Here is a 20633-nt window from a genome sequence, read left to right on the forward strand (position 1 = left end):
CGGGCGGGATGGGAGAAGAAGCCAGGGAACCACGCTTGGGAGCTTGGCCACTCTGGAAGGAGGGCGTGTCTATCATACAAGCCCCGCCCCACCTGTTCAGGACTCCCCCCCGGTGGGCGTGTCCTGAATTCTCTCCCCTGGAGACACGCGTGGGCCGCTCCCCTCCCTAAGGGGGGCCGCCGAAAAGGGTGCGGGTGTCTCTGGCTGCCCCTCCCTGTCGGGGCCACGTGGCGGGCGCGGGCCGAGCCCGGGGGGAAGAACCCCCGTGGGGGGGCACCTAGGAGGCGCTGAGCTGAGCCGTGCGCGGCAGGGCTCCGGGCACAGAGGCGGCGGCGGCGGCGGCGAGAGGGAGGGGAGGAGGCAGGCGGGCGCATGGGGCGCCCCGGCCTCGCCGGCAGCGCGCCCCCTCCGGCCTGGCCGCGCTGAATGCCCTCCAGCGCCGCACCTCGAACCCGCGCCCGGGGCCATGCCGGTCATGAAGGGGTTGCTGGCCCCGCAAAACACCTTTCTGGACACGATCGCCACCCGCTTCGACGGCACGCGTGAGTGAGATGGAGGCAGGGGCTGGGGGTTCACCCTGGCGGCCAAGTCTCCATCCGGGTTGGCTCGGGTCTCCTTGATGTGGCGGGACCCGAGACGAGGGGAGAGAAGAGTTGAGGGTCTAAGAACTCAGGGAGCCGCGGTAGAGGAACAGGGTGGGGAGCGCCCTGCGAGGGGAGGCGGGAAAAGGGCCGGGAACGCTAGGGTCCAAGGTTGGGGGGTGTTACTCAAGGGAAGAGAGGCTCTTTGTGCACCAAAACGGAGGAGGGGCTTTGGGAGCCGCCCACTCCCGGGCAGAGCTCTGCTAGGGGCGTGTTTGGGGGCATCCGAAACCCGGAGGTGGGACGCAGTGGCCGGACACACTAGAGTCTATTCCCAGACGACTCCAGCTCCCCTTCCCCTAGAATAAAAGAGAAAAGATCAGACTTCTGCCGGACCCACCTTGAATTAAGGTCACGCGCGCCCCAAATCGGCACCATGGAACCCGTGGCGCGTCTGTGCCTCAGAAGGATGAGGCGGGAGGGGGGGCGGTCCGTGTGATGAAGGGAACGCCTTGCTTGCCCACCCCTGCTTGGGTTCCAGGTTCAGCACCTTGGACAGCCGCATTCCTCCTTCCCCCGCCTCTTCTCCCGCCATTCCCTCTTCCTACACTGGAGCCGAGAGATCTCCCCCTGCCCCCCTAGGGAACCCTGGACTAGATCTGGAGAGTGAGCGAGCTGTACCCGAGGGCGGAAACCGAACCGCCGGGGCGCTGCCCGCCTCCCCACCCTCCTCCCCCCCACACACTCACACCTCCCTTGTTTCCATAGCGCCCGTCACCGAGGCAACAGCCCCTTGGATGGAAGGAAGCTGCGCTGGGGGCCAAGCGCCTCCCGGGTACCCTCAGTGTCCCCATCAGCCCCACCACCCCCAGACACTCATCCCTCCTGGCGCCTCGGGACACGCTGTGTCTGAGACCCCAACCTCAACTTAGGCTCTGTCCCTGGACCGCTGGCGAGAGCCCCACTGCGGCCTCCCACCCGCTGGAACTGGAGGGAGCCAGCTCCTGTTCTCCTGCTGAGAGTTGCTGGAGCCACACCCCATTGCCCTCTTCTGTCAGACTTTGAAACCTGGGGACAGGGCCCTGAAATTAACTGAAGAGGTACTGGAGAGTGGATCTTTCCTGGAAGGCAGGGAATGATGAGGACCCTGCTCATCACTGTTTTCCTCCCCTCACACTTAGGAGTTTTGCAAGTTTGGATAGTCTCTGCCTTTTGGTTTCCTATCAATAAAATGGGTGCAATATCCCTAGAATCTCTGCCCTGCCCACACTTTAATAGGATGCCAGTGTGATGTCTCTGGGAGCTATGTGAATGTGGGGGGATCATTTCACCTTTCCAGCGAGGAGCTTGGTTGTAGCTCAGTCTGTGTAGTGCTTACAATGTGCCAGAGCTTGTTCTCCCTCAGGTAACCCATGTAACCCTCACAAATACTATGTGAGGAAGATGCTATTATTATTTCCCACTTTATGGATAAGGAAACCGAGGCACCAGAGTTCATTAACTTGTCCAAGGTCACCCAGGGGTGGCAGGGGTGGATGCTGGAGCCCACGGTCTTACTCATCATGCCATGCTGCCTCCTACAGTAATAGCTCACCAGTTTCAAGGCAGGGGGATGAACCACATAACTTCCTAGGGTACCTTCTCCAGCCCCTCAGTACTCCTTGACCCAGTTCCAGATCACCCTTGGGTCCCTGTCCTTTTGCTCTATCTCTTCTTACTGTCATTTCAGAATATGCCAAAGGGGGATCCAGGACCCACACAGGAGCCTGGGAGGCTTCTGGCTCTGTGACCTCTGACCACAGCTGGGGCAAAGTGCTGCCCACCTGAAAGCTGAGCTCTTCTCCTGGCTTTAACCTGACCTTGACCTCTTCTTCCCACAGACAGCAATTTCTTACTGGCCAACGCACAGGGTCCACGAGGCTTTCCCATCGTCTACTGCTCTGACGGCTTCTGTGAACTCACAGGCTACGGCCGCACTGAGGTCATGCAGAAAACCTGTAGCTGCCGTTTCCTCTATGGCCCAGAGACCAGTGAGCCAGCCTTGCAGCGGCTGCACAAAGCCCTGGAGGGCCACCAGGAGCACCGAGCTGAAATCTGCTTCTATCGCAAGGATGGTGAGAGGTTCAGCGCACCCTACGGCCCTGCCTAGACCCCAGGTCTTACCCAGAGGCCACTTGGCACAGTGGAAGCCTGGGTGCTTCTCCTCACACTGCCACAAGCTGGCTGTGTGACATTGTGTCCTTGACCCTCTCTAGGTTTTAGCTTTTCCATCTATAAGATGAAGGAGTCAGCTGACATAATCTCTGGGGTTCCTTCCGGCTCTAAACCTTTCCCAAGCCCTTTGATGATGTCCAGCAACCCAGGGGGACTATGGGAGAGAAGAATGCCATGGGGTCACTCATCCTCCCCCTCCCTCTCCCCACACCTCCAGGTTCAGCCTTTTGGTGTCTCCTGGACATGATGCCCATCAAGAATGAGATGGGAGAGGTCGTGCTGTTCCTCTTTTCCTTCAAGGACATTACTCAGAGTGGGGGCCCAGCACTTGGCCCCCCAGGAGGCCACAGGGACAGCAATCACGGTAACTGCAAGTCTGGGGAGGGGGCATGAAGGGGTCAGAGGCCCTTGTCCAAGGTCACACAAGACCTCTCCCTACTCAGCTTCATGGGATGTGCCCCCACTCATCTCTGCACCATTCTTCCCAACAGAAAACTCCCTTGGCAGGAGGGGAGCCAGCTCCAAACTTCGGTCTGCCAGGAGGCAGAACAGAACTGTCCTACACCGACTGACTGGCCACTTTGGGCGCCGGCGCCAGGGAAGCATGAAGTCCAGTAATGTGAGCCCCATCCTCATCTCAACTACTCCCAAGTCCTCCAGCCTTGACTCTGAAGCACCTCTGCTACCGCCTCCTCATTCCCCTCCTTGGTCCTCCTCCATTGGCTTCTTCCTCTCTCAACCCATTTCTTATGTACCATTCTCTTGCTCCATCCTCATGTCCCCCCAAACTTCCCTCCATCACATCTCCCTTGCTTCCTTGGGTGATCGACTTTGCTCTGATGGTATCACAAGTGTGGGGCTGTAGCAGCAATTACATCACCCACCCTGGGTGATGCGGTTAAATCACAGGGGGAGAAATCACAAGCTGCTGTGGTCCAGGGAAGAGATCCTCCATTGGGGGCCTGGCATCTAGGCCTGTATACCACCTCCTAGGACCCTGACAAAGCCAGGCCATTGAATCATCAATCCTCTGTGCAGTCTGTTAGGGCTGCAGGCAGTGGAGTAGGCCCTGCCAGCCCTCTCTTACTCTTGGGACATGGCTACCCTCCACTGTGCCCTCAGAACCCAGGAGGAGCTTGAGGGGTGAGCTAGTAACCCCTTAAGCTAGGGCATGTGCCTGACTTGTCATAAGCAGGATGCAGGTCAAGCCTTGTAAACACTCCCTCACCTACAACATGTTGATTCAGAAGGGAGACTGGACATTAGCTTGGCAGGAGTAAAGAAATGCCAGGTGCCAGCCTCTGAACCCGTCTCCTACACTTTCTGTCTCCTCTCATGGTTGCCTTGCAGTGCCCACCTCCCCCTCATTACCCTTTCCCTATTCCTTGCCTCTCCCCCAGCCCTGGCTCCTCTATCCCCCAAGTGTCCCCAACCACCACCCCTCTCCCTTTAGAACGTGTTTGAGCCAAAGTCATCAGTGCCTGAGTACAAGGTAGCCTCCGTGGGGGGGTCCCGCTGCCTCCTCCTCCACTACAGCGTCCCCAAGGCCATCTGGGATGGCCTCATCCTTCTTGCCACTTTCTACGTTGCGGTCACCGTTCCCTACAACGTCTGCTTCTCGGTCGATGACGACACCCCCATCACCTCCCGTCACACTCTTGTCAGCGACATCGCTGTGGAGATGCTCTTCATCCTAGGTCAGACTCTCCGCCCCACCTATCATGGTGGGTGGGTTGAAGGGATCTGCCCAGCCAAATCTCACTCCATCCTAGGCCTGCAAGCCCATCCATTTTTGGGTCTTAAGTCCCAGTGGTCCCTGTGCCTTGACCCCTGGCCCTTGCCATCTTCAGTCTTTGGGCCTCTCCTCCCTAAGAACCAGCCAGAAGCTCAATCCATGCTCTCCATCCCTGCCTCCTCCTCCATTCAGGGTCTCTAAGGACTGTTGCCAGCTTTCCTAGTTCCTTGGCCCCTTGACCTGAGTTTCCAGGCCAAGTCCCCCTAGTAACAGCCTCTTGTACCCCTAGATATCATCCTGAACTTCCGCACCACCTATGTGTCCCAGTCTGGCCAGGTGATCTCTGCTCCTCGCTCCATTGGCCTCCACTACCTGGCTACCTGGTTCTTTGTGGACCTTATTGCTGCTCTGCCCTTTGACCTGCTTTATGTCTTCAACATCACCGTGGTGAGTGACCCGTCCCACCATGCAGCCTAGCCCCCCAACTTCTGCACAGTATCTCCCATTACCAGTGCCAGCTGCTGTCAAGTCAGCCCCGACTCATGGCCACCTCATGTGTGTCAGAGTCGAACTGTGACTCCATAGGGTTTTCAATGGCTGATTTTTTTAGAAATAGATCACTAGGCCTTTCTTCCGAGGTGGCTCTGGGTGGCCTCGAACGTCCAGCCGCTCAGGGACTTCCATCTCTCGTTAACCAAAAAAATCAAACCTGTTGCAGTTGAGTTGATTCCGATTCATAGCAACCCTATAAGACAGAGTAGAACTGTCCCATCATGTTTCCAAGGAGTGGCTGGTGGATTAGAACTGCCGACCTTTTGGTTAACAGCCACTAACCAAACCGCTACACCAGCTCTGCCATCTCCCATTAGGGGACCCCAAACCCAGACTCAGCCGTTCCCATCAATCCATCTGCAAATATTTATTAGGCACCTGCTGTGGGCCAAGCCCTGTGCTGGGTGCTAGAAAGGATTGTGAGGATCTGTGCTCTCAGGGAGCTCAGCTCCCAGTATCTGGGGAAGCTGAGACAAAGGCAAAGCTAACTCGGGCTACCAAGGCGGTGTTGGTGTGATGCCAAATGAGTGGTACTTTTCACATTTTTATTTAACAAATAACTGACGAGCACTTAGCTGTCTGCAAAGGACTATGTGGGGCATGGTCACTGTGGAGATAGGGGACAGGGATATGGCCTCCAAGCAGCTAAGCCGCAGAGGGGGTAGGGATACTGAGGGGGGTAACATCAGGAACAGAAAAGGATGGACGGGAGAGGAAGATGGGGATGAGGTGTTGCTGGGTTGGGGCTGGGCACAGAGCCAGCTGGCCTTGGAGTTCCAGGCTGGAACACGGGCAGATGCAAAAATGATCTGAAATTTGGCTGGCATCTGGGAGGCAAAGGTTCCCGGATTGGGCAGAGTCTAGAGTGGTCTGGGAGGTGTTCCGGAAGGAGCTGGGAATAGAACCAGACCTTAAGTAGTGAGTAGGCCTTGGCTGGCTGGAGATGAGGAGAGAGAGCATTCGGGGGTAGCACAGTAAGCCAAGACCGGGAGAGAGAGATTGTGGGATGGGTTTGGAGCCAGAGAGGGCCGGACCTATGTCCTCCTAGGGAGCCACAAGGGAGGTGCCCTGAGGACTGAGCTGTGGACTCAGCTGGTAGAGCAGTAGGTCTTCTTAGGTCTGGGGTCAGGAAGTCCCACCCTGTGTCCCCAGGCCCCCTTGATTGTTGGTTGGGAGGTGCAGAGCAGTTTCCCTGTGCACTCCTCTCTCTGCCACCCAGCTATAGCGGGAAACCACCTACACGCAGCCGGATTTAACTAGCCGCCAACGGGCTGTGGGCCTCTTCTCCTGGCTGTGTACACGTGTGTGCGCGCTCCCACACACGTGCATGTGTGTATGTCTGCCCTGAGGCTCTGGTCATTCCAAACAGAGCTGCAGCTGTCCCCATAAGCATACCCCTATTCACCTACCAGGCAGACAGCTGTCCCTGGGAGGCGAGGGGGACTGCAGAGAGTCCCCTTCCCTCCTCCTTTGGTACCTTTGGGAGCACTTTACAGTTTACCAAGTTCTTTCACACACGTCATCACGCAGGAGCCTCACAGTAACCATTTGGGGTAGATTTCTCTTGTCCCTTTTTTTTCAGAGATAGCTACAGAGGCACAGAGCTGTTAACTGACTTGCTGAAGGTCACACAGCTAGCAATGGCAAGCAAGAGATTAGAACCAGGTCTCTAATCTCCTAATCTGGTATTCTTTCCAATACACCACCCTGCTTCTGAGGAAACCAGGGTGCCTAAGTGGGTGGTCTGACTTAAGAGGAGATGAGGAGCAATGCTGGGGACCAGAGGAAAGCAGAGGAAAGGTGGAATATGAGCAGGCACTGGCAGAGCTGCAGGCTTGAAGGAGCCAGGCCCGAGACTTTCTGGTCCTAGGAGAGTGACAGGAGGGCCCCCAAGGAAGTGGGGCCCAGGGCAGGTGACTGGGAGAAGCCCTGCAGGACGCAAGTTTGGAGCCAGGAGCTCTGGGAGCTGGGGCAGGCATTAGGTCCTGGACAGGACCCATGTTGGGGAATCAGGGCCATCTTTCCAGCTCCTTTGCCCCAAACTAGAAAAAATGGCACAAAGTGGTTCAGAAGCAGTGTGGGTCCGGGACTATGGGGGATGCTCCCCAGGCGCTACACCAGAGCCCCCAGTCCTAGCTGCCTCTTGTGAGAAGATAGGCCCCACCTGTTCCTCACCCCCAAGATGGAAAGAGCTTATTGAAATATTACTATTACCAATGACAGTAGTAGTAACAATATTAGCTAATGTTTACAGGACCCTTATTAGGTGCCATTAGCTCCATCAACCCCCATCACAGCTCCACAAGGACAGACACCTCCCAGCCTAGGCTTCCTCAGTCCCTGCTCTCCTTCTCCTCAACTCTGGGATATGACTCTCTTATCTGCAACTGATTCATAGGGGGAAAGGTCCCCACGTTTGGGCCCCAGTTCTCCAGCTGCACAGGCTCATGTCTCATGGAGGGGCCTCTATCACAGTCACCATCATTACTACCAGCTCTTGTCTACAGCTGCTTGTGTCCAAGACACTGGGGGCTTCCAGCAGGGCCCCTTTAGAGATCATTCTGTCTATCCCCCTACCTCTGGCCTGGCCTGGCTCCTCCATCAGCCCAAATGCAGAAGAGGCTTGGGTGTTGGTGAAGCCTGGAGTCCCAGGTCCATCATTTCCTTGGTCTGTGACCTTGAGCAAGTCACGAAACTCTCTGAGGCTTAGTTTACTCATCTGCAAACTGGGAACAATAAGGACCATACATGTACCAAAAACAAACAAACACATTGCTGTCAAATCAATTCCGACTCATAGCAACCCTATAGGACAGAGCAGAACTGCCCCCATAGAGTTTCAAAGGCTGTAGTCTTTATGAAAGCAGACTACCGCATCTTTCTGCGGAGTGGCTGGTGGTCTCAAACCACCAGCCTTTCAGTTAGCAGCCTAGCAACACCAGGGCTCCATGGCACATCTATGCAGGAAGCCCTTATTAAGTGTTAGCCATGATTAGTTTTACTGTTATTCTCTCCCCCACTGCAGTTCCTGGTCACCTTCTAGGGACAGCAGGGACTTTTTTCCTGCTGCAGCTCCCACTGGCTCCAGGGCCTCTGGTGGGAAGGCACAGGGAGGGGTGGGCAGGCGTGAGGACTGTGCGGAGGTGTGTCCGCTGACAGCCTCCCCTGCCACGCTCCTGCAGACGTCGCTGGTGCACCTGCTGAAGACAGTGCGGCTGCTGCGTTTGCTGCGGTTGCTGCAGAAGCTGGAGCGCTACTCGCAGTGCAGCGCTGTGGTGCTCACGCTGCTCATGTCTGTGTTTGCACTCCTTGCCCACTGGATGGCCTGTGTCTGGTACGTCATCGGGCGCCGGGAGATGGAGGCCAACGACCCACTGCTCTGGGACATCGGTGAGCCACCAACCCCAGGCATCCACTGACCACTGTACTCCTGCCCTGTCCACTTAAGTTCCCAAGCTTGATGCCTCCACCAGTACCACACCTACCACCCCACCTTCCTCCATCCATCCAACAAGCATGCATTGAACTCCTTCTGGATCAGGCGCTGGCAATATCGAAGACAAGGGCTCTGTCTTCCGGGACCTCCTCCGCCCGGCAGGAGAGCAAGAGCAGTGATAGCAATCAGAATACAGAGCCCTTTGATGGGGTGGGGGGAGCAGGGGTGGACAGCAAGAACAGCATGTGCAAAGGCCCTGAGAGAGCTTGACCTGTCCCCCTCGCCCACCAATCCCTTGTGTCCCCATCAATCCCTCCTTCTCCAGGCTTAATGGCCACTGGCCAGGGGGCTGCCCCAGGCCCTCAGTGTCCCCCTGAAGGGCACATCAGATCCTGGGCACTGTCCTTGACACTTCTCTCTCTTTACCCCCACACCAATCCCCCTAGTCCAACACACCAATACCACTGCCTACATATCCCTCTCCCCTCCGTCCCCTCTGCCCCTCCCCAGTCCACCCCACCACCCTCTCTCACCTAGCCTTCTGCAATAGCCTCATCCTGGTCTCCCTGCCCCCTTCTCATCTCCACTCACCTCCACACCCCAACCAAACTGGTCTTCCAAGAATCAATGCTGTCCTGCTGCATCCTGCTCAATCCCTTCCAGTAGCCCCATTGCCCTCAGAATAAAGTCCATACTCGGTCCACACCTGACGCAGTCCTGCACTCCTCTTTATCCCCACCTGGCCTCTCTTTCTCCCATGCTCCCTGGGCTGCAGCCCCACGGGCCTCCCTCTAGGTCCCAGGATGTACTGTTTTCTCACTTGGGCCTTGGAAAAGAACATTCCTCTCCTGCTCCCCTCTTTTGTCTCCCCTCCCTTCTTCACCTGAGTGACTTTTCTGTTCCTTACAGTCTCAACTGAAATGCCCTGTCCTAAGGAGCCCTAGTGGCACAACAGTTAAGCACTTGGCTGCTAACCCAAAGGTTGGGAGTTCGGACCTACCTAGCTGCTCTGTGGAAGAAAGACTTTGCAATCTGCTTCTATTTAAAGATTACAGCCTAGAAAACCCTATGGAGCAGTTCTGCTGTGTCACGTGAGGTTGCTGTGAGCTGAAAATCAACTCAACGGGCACCTAACAACAACAAGGGAACCCTCCAAAACTGCCCCTCCCCCTAGCTGGGTTAGCTCTCCTTAACCTGTTATGATTCTTAAGACACTGTATAAACCAGTTGCCTTTGAGTAAATACTGCCTCATGGCGACCTCACGTGTCAGAATGTAATTGTGCTCCACAGGGTTTTCAATAGCCGCTTTGGTAGATAGCCGGGCCTTTCTTCCAAGGCACCTCTGGGTGGATTCAACCTCCAATCTTTCTGTTAGCACCTGAGTGCATACCACCTAGGGACTCCGACATCTTCTCCTTCCCCTTTTGTAAGGCTCTTCCCACCTATGATGATTACTTCAACTCCAGAGTGTTAAGTCCCACCAGGGCAGGGAGTGTGTCTGGCTGAGTCAAGGAGGTGCTCAATAAACTACCCAGTTGAAGGGCCTCCCGACTAATCAGCAGTGTAGAAAGTTTTAGCCAGGGATGGCAGCTGAACCGTTTCACCATGGAGAGGCCCAGGCACAGTTGGCTCCTCATGTTTCCTATGCCGACCCGTGCATGTGCACACCAGGTGCCTCTGTAAATACCTGCCCAATGTCAAGCACTCTTCTCCCTCTAACCCCGCACCCTCAGGCTGGCTGCATGAGCTGGGCAAGCGGCTAGAGGTGCCCTACGTCAACGGTTCGGCAGGCGGCCCTTCACGGCGCAGCGCCTACATCGCCGCACTCTACTTCACCCTGAGCAGCCTCACCAGCGTGGGCTTTGGCAATGTGTGCGCCAACACGGACGCGGAGAAGATCTTCTCCATCTGCACCATGCTCATAGGCGGTGAGGCTGGGCCGCCATGCCCCTGGGAGGCCCTGCTAGCCCAATTCGATCACGAAACTGAGGCCCAGAGCGGGCAAGGTGTCCACCCAAGTGCAGACAGTTGTGCATTCATTCGTCAGTGCTTCCTCAACACCTACTACTTGCTGGCCCTGGGGAATGCCGGGAACAGGGTGGCCTGTCTTGAAGGGGATGGAAAACCCATGTTCATGACTTAATTGAGGGGGGAGTATAAAAGACTCTTAGCATTGGGTCTGATGCCTGTCTGAACCACCCCCTCCCCACTCACACCCCCAGCCCAGCACCTGGCATTGGGTAGGTATGCAGGAGCCCATGGCTCTCCTGCTCCTCCCCAGGAGCCCAGAGGCCCTTCCAGGGCAGGGTGGGGTTGGGAGCAGGGGAGAAGGCTGGGGCGCTGCAGTCACCCCTAACCCACTGTCTGGGCCGCTACCTCAGCGCTGATGCACGCTGTGGTGTTCGGGAACGTGACGGCAATCATCCAGCGCATGTACTCGCGACGTTCGCTCTACCACAGCCGCATGAAGGACCTCAAGGACTTCATTCGTGTGCATCGCCTGCCGAGGCCACTCAAACAGCGCATGCTGGAGTATTTCCAGACCACGTGGGCCGTCAACAGTGGCATTGATGCCAATGAGGTAGTATACAGGTGTCCAGTATACTCTGCCTCTCCCAGTTTAGAATGGGGGCAAATGGGGCCCAGGGCACGTGCCCACCCAAATCCAAATCCCTTTTCCTTTGCACTAGAATATGGGAGCGCAGGCCTCAGCCAACATTTCATGATCGCCTGCTTTGCACCAGCCTGGGTGCTGGACGCTGGAAACTCAGAGATGATTACACTCAGCCCTTTCCCTCAGGGAGCCCCTAGTCTGGTGAGGAAGGCAGACAAGTAAACAATTAAGGAGTGAGAAGGACTGTAATGGAGGGACGTCGATGCTATGGGGGCCCAGAGGAGTCAGGGAAGGTGGCAAGAAGACAGGACATCATGAAGGACAAGAAGACAATCAGTTAGCCAAGGGAAGGCCATTCCAGGCAGAAAGAGCAATAAGGACCCAGGTCTGGAAGTGCTGACGCAGAAGAGCAGGGTGCGTGCAGAGAGCTGAAAGCAGTGTACTGTAGTGAGCTTTCTGGAATGCAGAGTTGGGAGAGGGGGAGGGAGGGAGGTGGGCAGGCCCAGCTCATGGGTGACCTTGAATTTAAATTTTATCCTGTAAGAATTTTAGGCCAGAGAGTGGCATGGGGATCTAGGAGGGAATGGGTTAGTGAGGTACTTCTAAAGGTAGTATCTATGAGATTTGGTGATCGGCTAGTTGCAGGAGAGGAGTCCAGAGTGACTCACGTGTTTCTGGCTTGGGCAAAGGGGTGGGATGGAGGCATTTCAGGAGGAAGATCGGGCTTAGGGGTGAAAATGAGAGTCCAGGGTTGAGCCACAATGAGGGTGTGGTGCCTGGAGGATATCCAGGTGGAGGTATCCAGTATGTAGCTGGAAATACAGGTCTGGACCCAGATTTGAGGGTTGGGACTCACAGGTGGTGGGGAAGTCATGGGACTGGTTGCCATAATGCAGGGCGAGAGTGGAAAGTGACAGGAGAGGCAAGGGGGTAGACTGAAGAAAAGCCTGGGAAATGGAGAAGGAGTAGTCGGAGAGGTGGGCAGAGAATTGGGAGGGAACTGTGTCACATGAGCCCAGAGAGGACAGTTGCCTTAAGCAGAGAGAGGTCAAAAAGTCCGGGACTCGGTTAGTTGGGGATAGAAATGTGAACGTTAAATTGGGCCCCCAGGATGTCATTAGTAAGGTTTGAGATCTAGTGAAACCCTGCATTTTGCAGATAGAATACTGAGGCCCAGGGAGAGGAACTGGATCACCCAAGGACCACAGGGATTTAGAAGTGGAGCTGACTCCTAGTCTCCAGACTCCTGGTTAAAGGCTAACCTACCAGGGATGTCCTTGGATGTGTGGGATTGAGTAATCAGGACATGAATGAGTGAGCAGTGAGTGCAGCCTTAGGCAGTGGACAGATGGGAGAAGACCTAGTCTCTGCCCTAGAAATTGGGTTGGGGAGTCTAAACCACATCAAGCAAAAATTAGACTAGACACACAGAAGTCTTCCTGAAAGTCACAGATGGGTGACTTCAAAGCAAAGAGTAAGTTGGAGCTCTTTCCTTGAAGACAGCGCCACACATCTGTAGACTCAAGTAGCTGCCGCAGGGGGATGGCCAGAATGACCTGTGCCCCTTATGCAGTTACTGCGTGACTTCCCAGACGAGCTGAGAGCTGACATTGCTATGCACCTGAATCGGGAGATCCTGCAGCTACCACTGTTTGGAGCAGCAAGCAGGGGCTGCCTGCGGGCCCTCTCCCTGCACATCAAGACCTCGTTCTGCGCTCCGGGCGAGTACCTGTTGCGCCGTGGGGACGCCCTGCAGGCACACTACTATGTCTGCTCTGGCTCACTTGAGGTGCTCCGTGACAACATGGTGCTGGCAATCCTGGGTGAGGACCCCACCACCAGCCACTACCCATGTCAGGACCTTCCCCAGAGGAATTGGGAATGGCCAGGAGTCAAGGGAATGGGATGCCCCTAGTGGAGACCTGGAATTTTGGCTGAGAGTACTCTTTCTTGGTCCCTCCATCCTACTACCATCCCTTTTTAACCATCCCTTTTGACCACTCCTCTCTGCCTTGCCCCTAATCCCACTGGTCATCCCCTCAACCCATCAATCTTTCCCCAGTGACTATCTCCCAACTCCACTGACCCTTCCCCATTGACCCTCAACTCCATTGATATTTGTCCTTTAATTAACCCCTATGACCATTCTTTATTGATCATCCAATTCCACTGATCATTCCTCCAGCCGTATTGACATCTCCTATTGACTATATCCCAATCCTACCAGTCGTTATCCACTGACTTTTTCCCAACTTCATTGATTATTTCCATGGATCCCATCGATTGGCCCATCTTCAGCCATCCTTCAAACACACTGACCATCCCTCAACTCCACTGACCACCTCCCACTGATATCCTCTTGGTCCCTCTGCCCCAGCTGACTGTCCTCATCCCTTACCCACAGGGAAGGGGGACCTGATTGGGGCAGATATCCCTGAGCCGGGGCAGGAGCCTGGGTCAGGGGCAGGCCCAAGTTTCGTGTTGAAGACCAGCGCTGACGTGAAGGCACTGACCTACTGTGGCCTGCAGCAGCTGAGCAGCCAAGGGCTGGCTGAGGTCCTGAGGCTCTACCCTGAGTATGGGGCTGCCTTCCGGGCTGGCCTGCCCCGGGACCTCACCTTCAATCTGCGCCAGGGCTCTGACACCAATGTATGTAGACCTCCTATAGCTTCCGCCCCCTCCAGGGCCCCCTTCAAAGCAGACTTCCCCCAGCCCCAAAGAACCTCATGCATCTTCCTCCATCCTGAAAACTTTATCTATCAACCCCAGGCACCCTCTTGCATTGCCCCTTGCATGCTTAACATCGTCCAACCCTACTGACACTACTCCATTGGCTATCACCCAACCCCCTGGACCATCTCTCACCACCTTCTACTCCCAACTCTACTGACCCATCTGCTGCCCATCTCCCAGCCTCACTCCAGACTCCTTCAAAGGGCTCCACTTTGGAGACGAACCCCCTCATAGGCTCTTCCTCCTTCATGTCCCTGTCTGAACAAGGCATCATTCCCTGGGTTTCCACTTACCAAATGTTTACTGACCCCGACTTGGTTTTAGGCTCTGGGCCTATTTTACACCCTAGTCCTTTGTCTTTTGCTGCTTTTTAGTCTAACTCTGCCACTCCAGATTTCTCTGAGTTGGAGCTGGGGATGCCTCTGACTCAATTCCACAAAAAAGGCCCACATTCTCAACCCTACAACACTGTTGGGTGGGACTAGGAGGTGCTCCGCCAGGGGAGTGGGGTGGTGTGAATAAGCTTGAACCCCCCTATGTCCCCACAGGGCCTCAGCCGCTTTGCCCGGTCCCCTCGTCTCTCCCAGGTAACACTCCCTTCTTTGGTGGGGAGAAGGCTGGGAGCGGTGGGACATCTTTCCTTGGTGGTTCTGCTCAGGGAGAAGGGAGGGGGGATGTGGACCAGTAACCACCAGTGAAAGCTGTTGCTTAATGAAGAGGCCTGTTGTTCACTGTCTTCTGACATCATCTACCCCCTCTGACTCTCACAGCCCCACTCTGAAAGGCTCAGCTCCTCCTCAGACAAGACCCTGCCATCCATCACAGAGGCTGAGGGTGGGGCAGAGCCTGGGGGTGGTCCCAGGCCCCGCCGGCCCCTCCTGTTGTCCAACCTCAGCCCAGCACGGCCTCGGGGCTCCCTGGTCAGCCTTCTGGGCGAGGAGCTACCCCCATTCTCAGCCCTTGTCTCCTCTCCTTCCTTATCCCCATCCCCTTCCCCTGCCCTGGCTGGCCAGGGCCACAGCCCCTCCCCTCACGGCCTCCCCAGAGGCTCTGCTGCCTGGAAGCCCCCCCAGCTGCTCATTCCCCCACTGGGAGCCTTTGGACCTCCGGACCTCAGTCCCCGGTGAGACACCAGTCTCCGGTGAGACACCAGTCTCCCCTGCCTCCCCCAGACCCCTGCTGGCTTCCAGAACCTTCTCTGGGCTCTGTCTCCAGCATTCTGATCAGCGATCAGTGCTTCTTGCCTGTCTCCCCATTTGCCCACCCCATGCTTCCTGATCCCACCACAGCTTGCAACCCCAGCCCCCTTTGACCACTGCTTCTCCCCAGTTCCCTGGCCCTGCTGCCCCCGCCCACCTTCTGTCTGTCAGCTCTGGCCCTTCCCTCCCCGTTGTACTGATGAGCACTGCCCCTGCCCCCAGGATAGTGGATGGCATTGAGGACTCTGGCAGCACAGCTGAGGCCCCCACCTTCCGCTTCAGCAGGAAGCCTGATCCCCCAAGGTCCCGCTTACAGGCCCCTACTGCAGGTAAAGGCCCAGCCATGGACTTAAATCCACATTCATGCATCCATCTGCCACTCATTCATTCATTCATCCCATATGCAGTAGGGGTCTACTGTGTGCCGGGTGCTGTGCTGGGAATGCACAGAGAAACCAGACCTGGCCCCTGCTCTCAGTGAGTGCCCAGTTGAGTGGGGGGCACACCGGTGTACACAGATGAACAGTTCCAGGGCCTGTGCTAAGTACCATGACTGAGACAAGAACAGGACCCTGTAGTAGGACAGGAGAGGAGGGGACCCTTGGTCTGTATTTAAAGGGTGGGTAGGAGCTTAAGGGTGGAGCAGGGCAGTTGTTGAAAGACATAGCAAGCAGATGTTCAGATACCTGGAGCCCAAGGGGAGGGTGGGGGAATGAGTTTTCAGGGCCTTGGGACCAGCCTGAGGATTTTGGGTTTCCCATCTCCTGACCCCAGAGCTTTCTCTCCCCTTGCTCCTGTGCCATGATAGGAGAGGCCCAGCCCAGGGTGCATCCCCTCCCCCATTCTGCCTGCAGGGACCAGACCCAGCCGGGAACTGGCCACTGAGGCAGAGGAAGTGAAGGAGAAGGTCTGCAGGCTGAACCAGGAGGTGAGTCTGGGCTGGCTTCTCCCCTCTGACCTTGGAGAGTATCATCTTGGGATCAGAGATTGCCTGATATAAAAGCATTTCAGGTTTTGGAGCCAGAGTTCTGAGTTCAAATAGTCATGGTAACTGGGTGGTCTTGGGCAAGTCCCATAAGCTTTCTGAACTTCAGCTTCAGCATCTAAAAATGAGGAAGATAGTAACGCATTCCCCCGAGTTGCTGTGAGGATGAAGCGAGAGTGCATATGTGCCTGGTCCAGTCCCTGGCACAGGGTGGGTCCTCAGCAACTGTTTGCCTCCTCTGACTGGCTTAGATTTTCCATCCTGAAAAGAGGGCCTCTTCTCCCTCCACCACTGCAGGATTCTCTCCTGTCAGGGACCCTCCCCTTGCCAATTCAGGACGCTCAGCGCCTTTTCAGTTACCCCAAACCAAACCCACTGCTGTCAATTCTGACTCACGGGGACATTATAGGACAGAGTAGAACGGTCCCATAGGGTTTCCAAAGCAGTAAATTTTTATGGAAGCAGATTGCCACAGACTGCCCCATTTTTCTCCTGAGGAGCAGCTGGTGGATTCAAACCACCGACCTGGACCTTTCTGTTAACAGCCGAGTGTTTAACTGCTGTGCCACCAGGGCTCCTTCCCCTTACCAGCCCTGGGAAATGAGTGCTAAGCACATGGCAGGAGAGGGGCAGCAGAGGACGGGGGCAGCTGAGAGGCCTCAGCTTTGAGGACTTGGACCCAAAAGCCTCCATTCTGATTGGGAAGAGCCCAGATCCTTTACGTGGAGGCTCTGCCTTCTCCATCTCTTCCCAAGGGATCTCAGAGCTGTCGCCACCTAGCAGCCAGGCCCTGCCCCCAGCCCCTGGGAGACCAGCCTTCCCTCTGCTCTGATAAACATCAGGCTTCCCAGAGGGGCCATGGAGCTGGGGGTGGAGCTAGACCTTGTTCAGCAAGGTTGAAGGCCAGTCCTGCTTCTGCTCATTGCCTTGGGCACCCCTCATTTCTTCCTGGCCAGTCGTTCCCAAACTTGAGTGTCTCTCAGAACCACTCAGAGAACCTGTTAAAATACAGATTCCTGGGCCTTACCTAACTTAGAATGTCTGGGGTGGGACCTAGAAATCTGCATTTTGCCAAGTTTCTCTGTTGACTCCGGTAATCACTGATGTTTGAGAACCACTGACTGAGACACTTGAGCTGGTGTGATGGAATCACCTGAGAGGAAGTCTGCATCCCTCATTCCCAGCTGTGCAGCCCCTTTGAGCACATTTTTCTACATCTTGTAAAGCAGGTTGGGGGGCAGGGAGCAATATCTGCTGTCCCTAATCCTTTCTGGAAAGAGGCGAGGGTATTTACATCTAGGCAAAAATAACCCCTGTCCTGCCTTCTTCCCAGGGCGGCCATAAGCAGAGAGTGGTTAGGAAAGAACCTTATAAACTATAGAGGAGGGTGCGCATGGGACGGTGGTTATTTTTGTGGCATCTGTGAAACAACTCGATGTGTTTCCAACAGATCTCCCGTCTCAACCAGGAGGTGTCTCAGCTCAGCCGGGAGCTTCGGCACATGATGAGCCTACTGCAAGCCAGGCTGGGTTCCCCAGGTCCCCTGACAGTCTCAGCTTGGCCCCCAGAGCCTCCTTGCCCCCAGCTGAGGCCGCCATGCATGTCTCCCTGTCTGTCTGGGCCACCACCTAACCTTCAGGACACTACGCTTGCTGAGGTCCACCGCCCGGCGAGTATGGGGACAGCAGAGATGGGGGTTGCCCCCCCGGACTCCAGGTCCCCCATGCTATCCCCCTACCCATCACAGCCTGACCCTCTAGGGCCCTCCCTGGTGCCTGAGGCCTCGCCCCCAACCCCAAGCCTCATGAAGCACAGCTTCCGGTCCAGATCAGACACTTTCCACTGACCCTGGCCCCGGGCCCAGGCCTGTCTGGGGTGGGCATTGCTGCCTGCCATTCAGGGAGGGACTGGGCCCCTTGGCCTCTTGCCTCAGGGTCAGCAGCCATCAGCTGGTCTGGTTGGCTCTGGATTCTCTGGACTTTTGGACAAAGCATGGTCACCCCTGACCCTGCTCCCTTTTCTAAACCTTCCCCTATCCTCCTCTGTGAGGGGAACCATCTGAGGCTGTGGAACCCAGCAGGCATGAGACGGACTGCAGTGCCCACTGGGCTGGGAAGATGAGATGTACTACTTTCTCCCCAGGACTTGGAGGCAGGTAGAGATGGGGGAGCTTAGGAGGGTGGGCATGGGCCCCAGATCCAGCCTGGGAAATGAAGGCTAAGGCAAGAGCAGGTGGGATCTTGGTGGCTGAGTCTATAGCAAGAGGAAAAGATTGCAGGATTCTACTCTGTAGATGGCTCAGTGATATTGTGAGGTTTTCTGTCCCAGCCCCCAGGTCTCTGCTGAAGACTCTGAGAGCAGTGGCACCTTGAGAGAGGTAGGTTTGAAATCCTTGCTGGCCCTTAAGTAACCCAAGACCTCTTAGGTCTCCCACTGTCAGCCCAGGCTGAAGGGGCACACCTCATCCCTCAGCCACAGGAAGCAAACTAATGGCCCCTGACTTGGATTCTCTGTCTCCCAGAACATTTTTTAAAAAAATATGAATTAGTTGCCGACATTAAAAATCGGGAGACTTCACATAAAAACCCAGAGATTCCAGCTTCTTTAAAAAAAAAAAAAATTGGGAGATCTGGCAACCTTCGGCCAATACTCTCTTCTAGCAATAATCAACTGGTGTTGAGTGGCTGCCGGCCTTTTTAGATGGGGGCTGCACTCAGGAACCCAGTTTTTTGCAGTCCCCAGCTTTCTTACCATCTCCTGACACCCAGCTAGCTTCCCTCATTTGAATTCTTGGGTCGCTGTGGGTATGTGAGTTTGCAACCCCTACCTTAGAGTGTGCTCACAGGTCCCTTTGCCCCTCAACCCTCTTGGTGCTTCTTGATGGCAACAGTGTCTGTTTCTATGCCTGGGCCTGGGTCTATCAACATCTGTTTCTCTCTGCAGGCTGTCACTCATGGTGGTCTCTTCTACTGCCGGCAACTTGAAAAACAGCCCCCACGGCACTCCCTATCTCCCCTCCCCCTGACCTCAGCCAAGCCTCTTCCCTCTTCCAACATGGTCTCACTCAGGGCCCTGACTTCTTGCAAACTCACCATAGTCTCCCAGCTCTTTCACCAGCCCACACCTTGGGCTCACTTTTGGATGGGAAATAAACTATTTTTGTAGCTGTTGGCTCTGGCTGTTTCTGGGGGTTGGCCTGAGAGCCCCAGAGTTTTAGAGGAGCCCATGTGGCAGTCACTCCCCCACTGTACCTCAGGGCCCTGTCGCTGTCTCTAGGAAGGGCAAAGGTGCCAGCCAATCCACTTGGCACCACATTCACGCCACCAGGGGCCCCAGGGATGAGGGAGAAACCTTAATGAGTCACTATGGGGCCCTTATACCCCCTCCCCCTCCCAGTCACAGCCACAGATGACAGATACAGGTCCACCTCCAGCCCTGGAAGGGGGGGCCCAGGGGACTCCCCACCCTTCCTGTGGAGGAACCTGCTGTTGCAGAGCTAGGTACAGCAGGGTCTGGGGGAAGGGCTTGCCACTAGCTAAGAACAGGCTAGGAATCCCATTTGCCCCACCCTCTCTGTCCTCCTAAGCCCTCTCCTCCTTCTTGCTTTCACTTCTCTGAGGATCACCGGTGGATGGCTGTGGGGGGGATGTGGATGAGGGCTGGAGAGGTGGAGGGGGTGCAAACATGGATGTTTCAAGAAAGAGGCACCCCAGTGACCTGATGGAACCAAAAGTGGGCACATTTTGTGCCAGGTTGTCCTAGTGAGACTGATTTTCCAGCTTACACTCCAGGGTATGACTGTTGGCTGGTGTCATAGGAACACTGTCCACAGCTGTCTCGGGTGAGCTTTAGTTCCATACAGGTTTTGAGTGGTGTCCCTAGGGGGGTGAGATGCAGAAGTGGTGGAGATGTTAGTTTATGTTGGGGGTGGGGTGAGCAGAAGTTGTCCTAACCCATATTGAGAGGCATAGAAACAAACAGTCCTGATACGAGTGGAAGTCTGCGGGGGTGCGGGGCAAGCAGAAATGGTTCTGGTCTATGTTTATGGATGGAGAACTGAGGCAGAGGTGGTTCGGGTCTGAAGTTGGCATCAGAGACAAAAGCAGGTTCCGGATGGGGAGTAGGGGGAGGCAGAGATGGTCCTAGTGTGTTTTGGGGCCAAGCCCATGCAAGAGGGTCCTGGTTTATGACTGACCGGTGGCAAGACCTCTCCCTTTAATCTCACCCAGTAACATCGCAGAACGTCTGGCTCCATAGCTGGCTTGGCCAGAAAGTGAAGACAGGGGCTTCTCTAGGTTAGCGAGTGCCCGGGACTGGTCCACGCGGCCTCAAGCACACGTTCGTTCACAACATGTTCTTCCTTCCCCAGTTCCGCACATACAGGCCCCTGCCCTCTTCCAGTGCTCCGCAATCCACCACCCCTCGGGACTCCCGGAAGCCGCGGTGACGCGGTGGCGGGCCTGGCCTTAAAAAGTTCCCGGCCGGGCTCCGCCTTGCCGGCAGCTGACTCCACCCAAACCCAAGTCCCAGGCGGCCACCGGCTCCGCCTAGAGCTGCGAACTACAAGTCCCGGCGTCCCTCGC

The 20633-nt window shown here is 55.9% G+C and overlaps 1 protein-coding gene across 1 annotated transcript; it reads left to right on the plus strand.

Moving 5' to 3' along the window:
- Window positions 1–425: 425 nt before the first annotated feature.
- KCNH4 (potassium voltage-gated channel subfamily H member 4) lies at window positions 426–20633 on the plus strand. Its single transcript, XM_064271079.1, has 16 exons — window positions 426–542; window positions 2462–2695; window positions 3013–3159; window positions 3287–3414; window positions 4249–4492; window positions 4820–4977; window positions 8265–8472; window positions 10253–10447; window positions 10901–11100; window positions 12707–12956; window positions 13538–13782; window positions 14415–14453; window positions 14637–14989; window positions 15288–15394; window positions 15920–15993; window positions 17501–20633. The coding sequence occupies exons 1-16, from the start codon at window positions 467–469 to the stop codon at window positions 17894–17896; spliced, it is 3054 nt and encodes a 1017-aa protein (XP_064127149.1). The 5' UTR covers window positions 426–466; the 3' UTR covers window positions 17897–20633.

This window comes from Loxodonta africana, chromosome 18, assembly GCF_030014295.1.
Source record: "Loxodonta africana isolate mLoxAfr1 chromosome 18, mLoxAfr1.hap2, whole genome shotgun sequence".
NCBI lineage: Eukaryota > Metazoa > Chordata > Mammalia > Proboscidea > Elephantidae > Loxodonta > Loxodonta africana.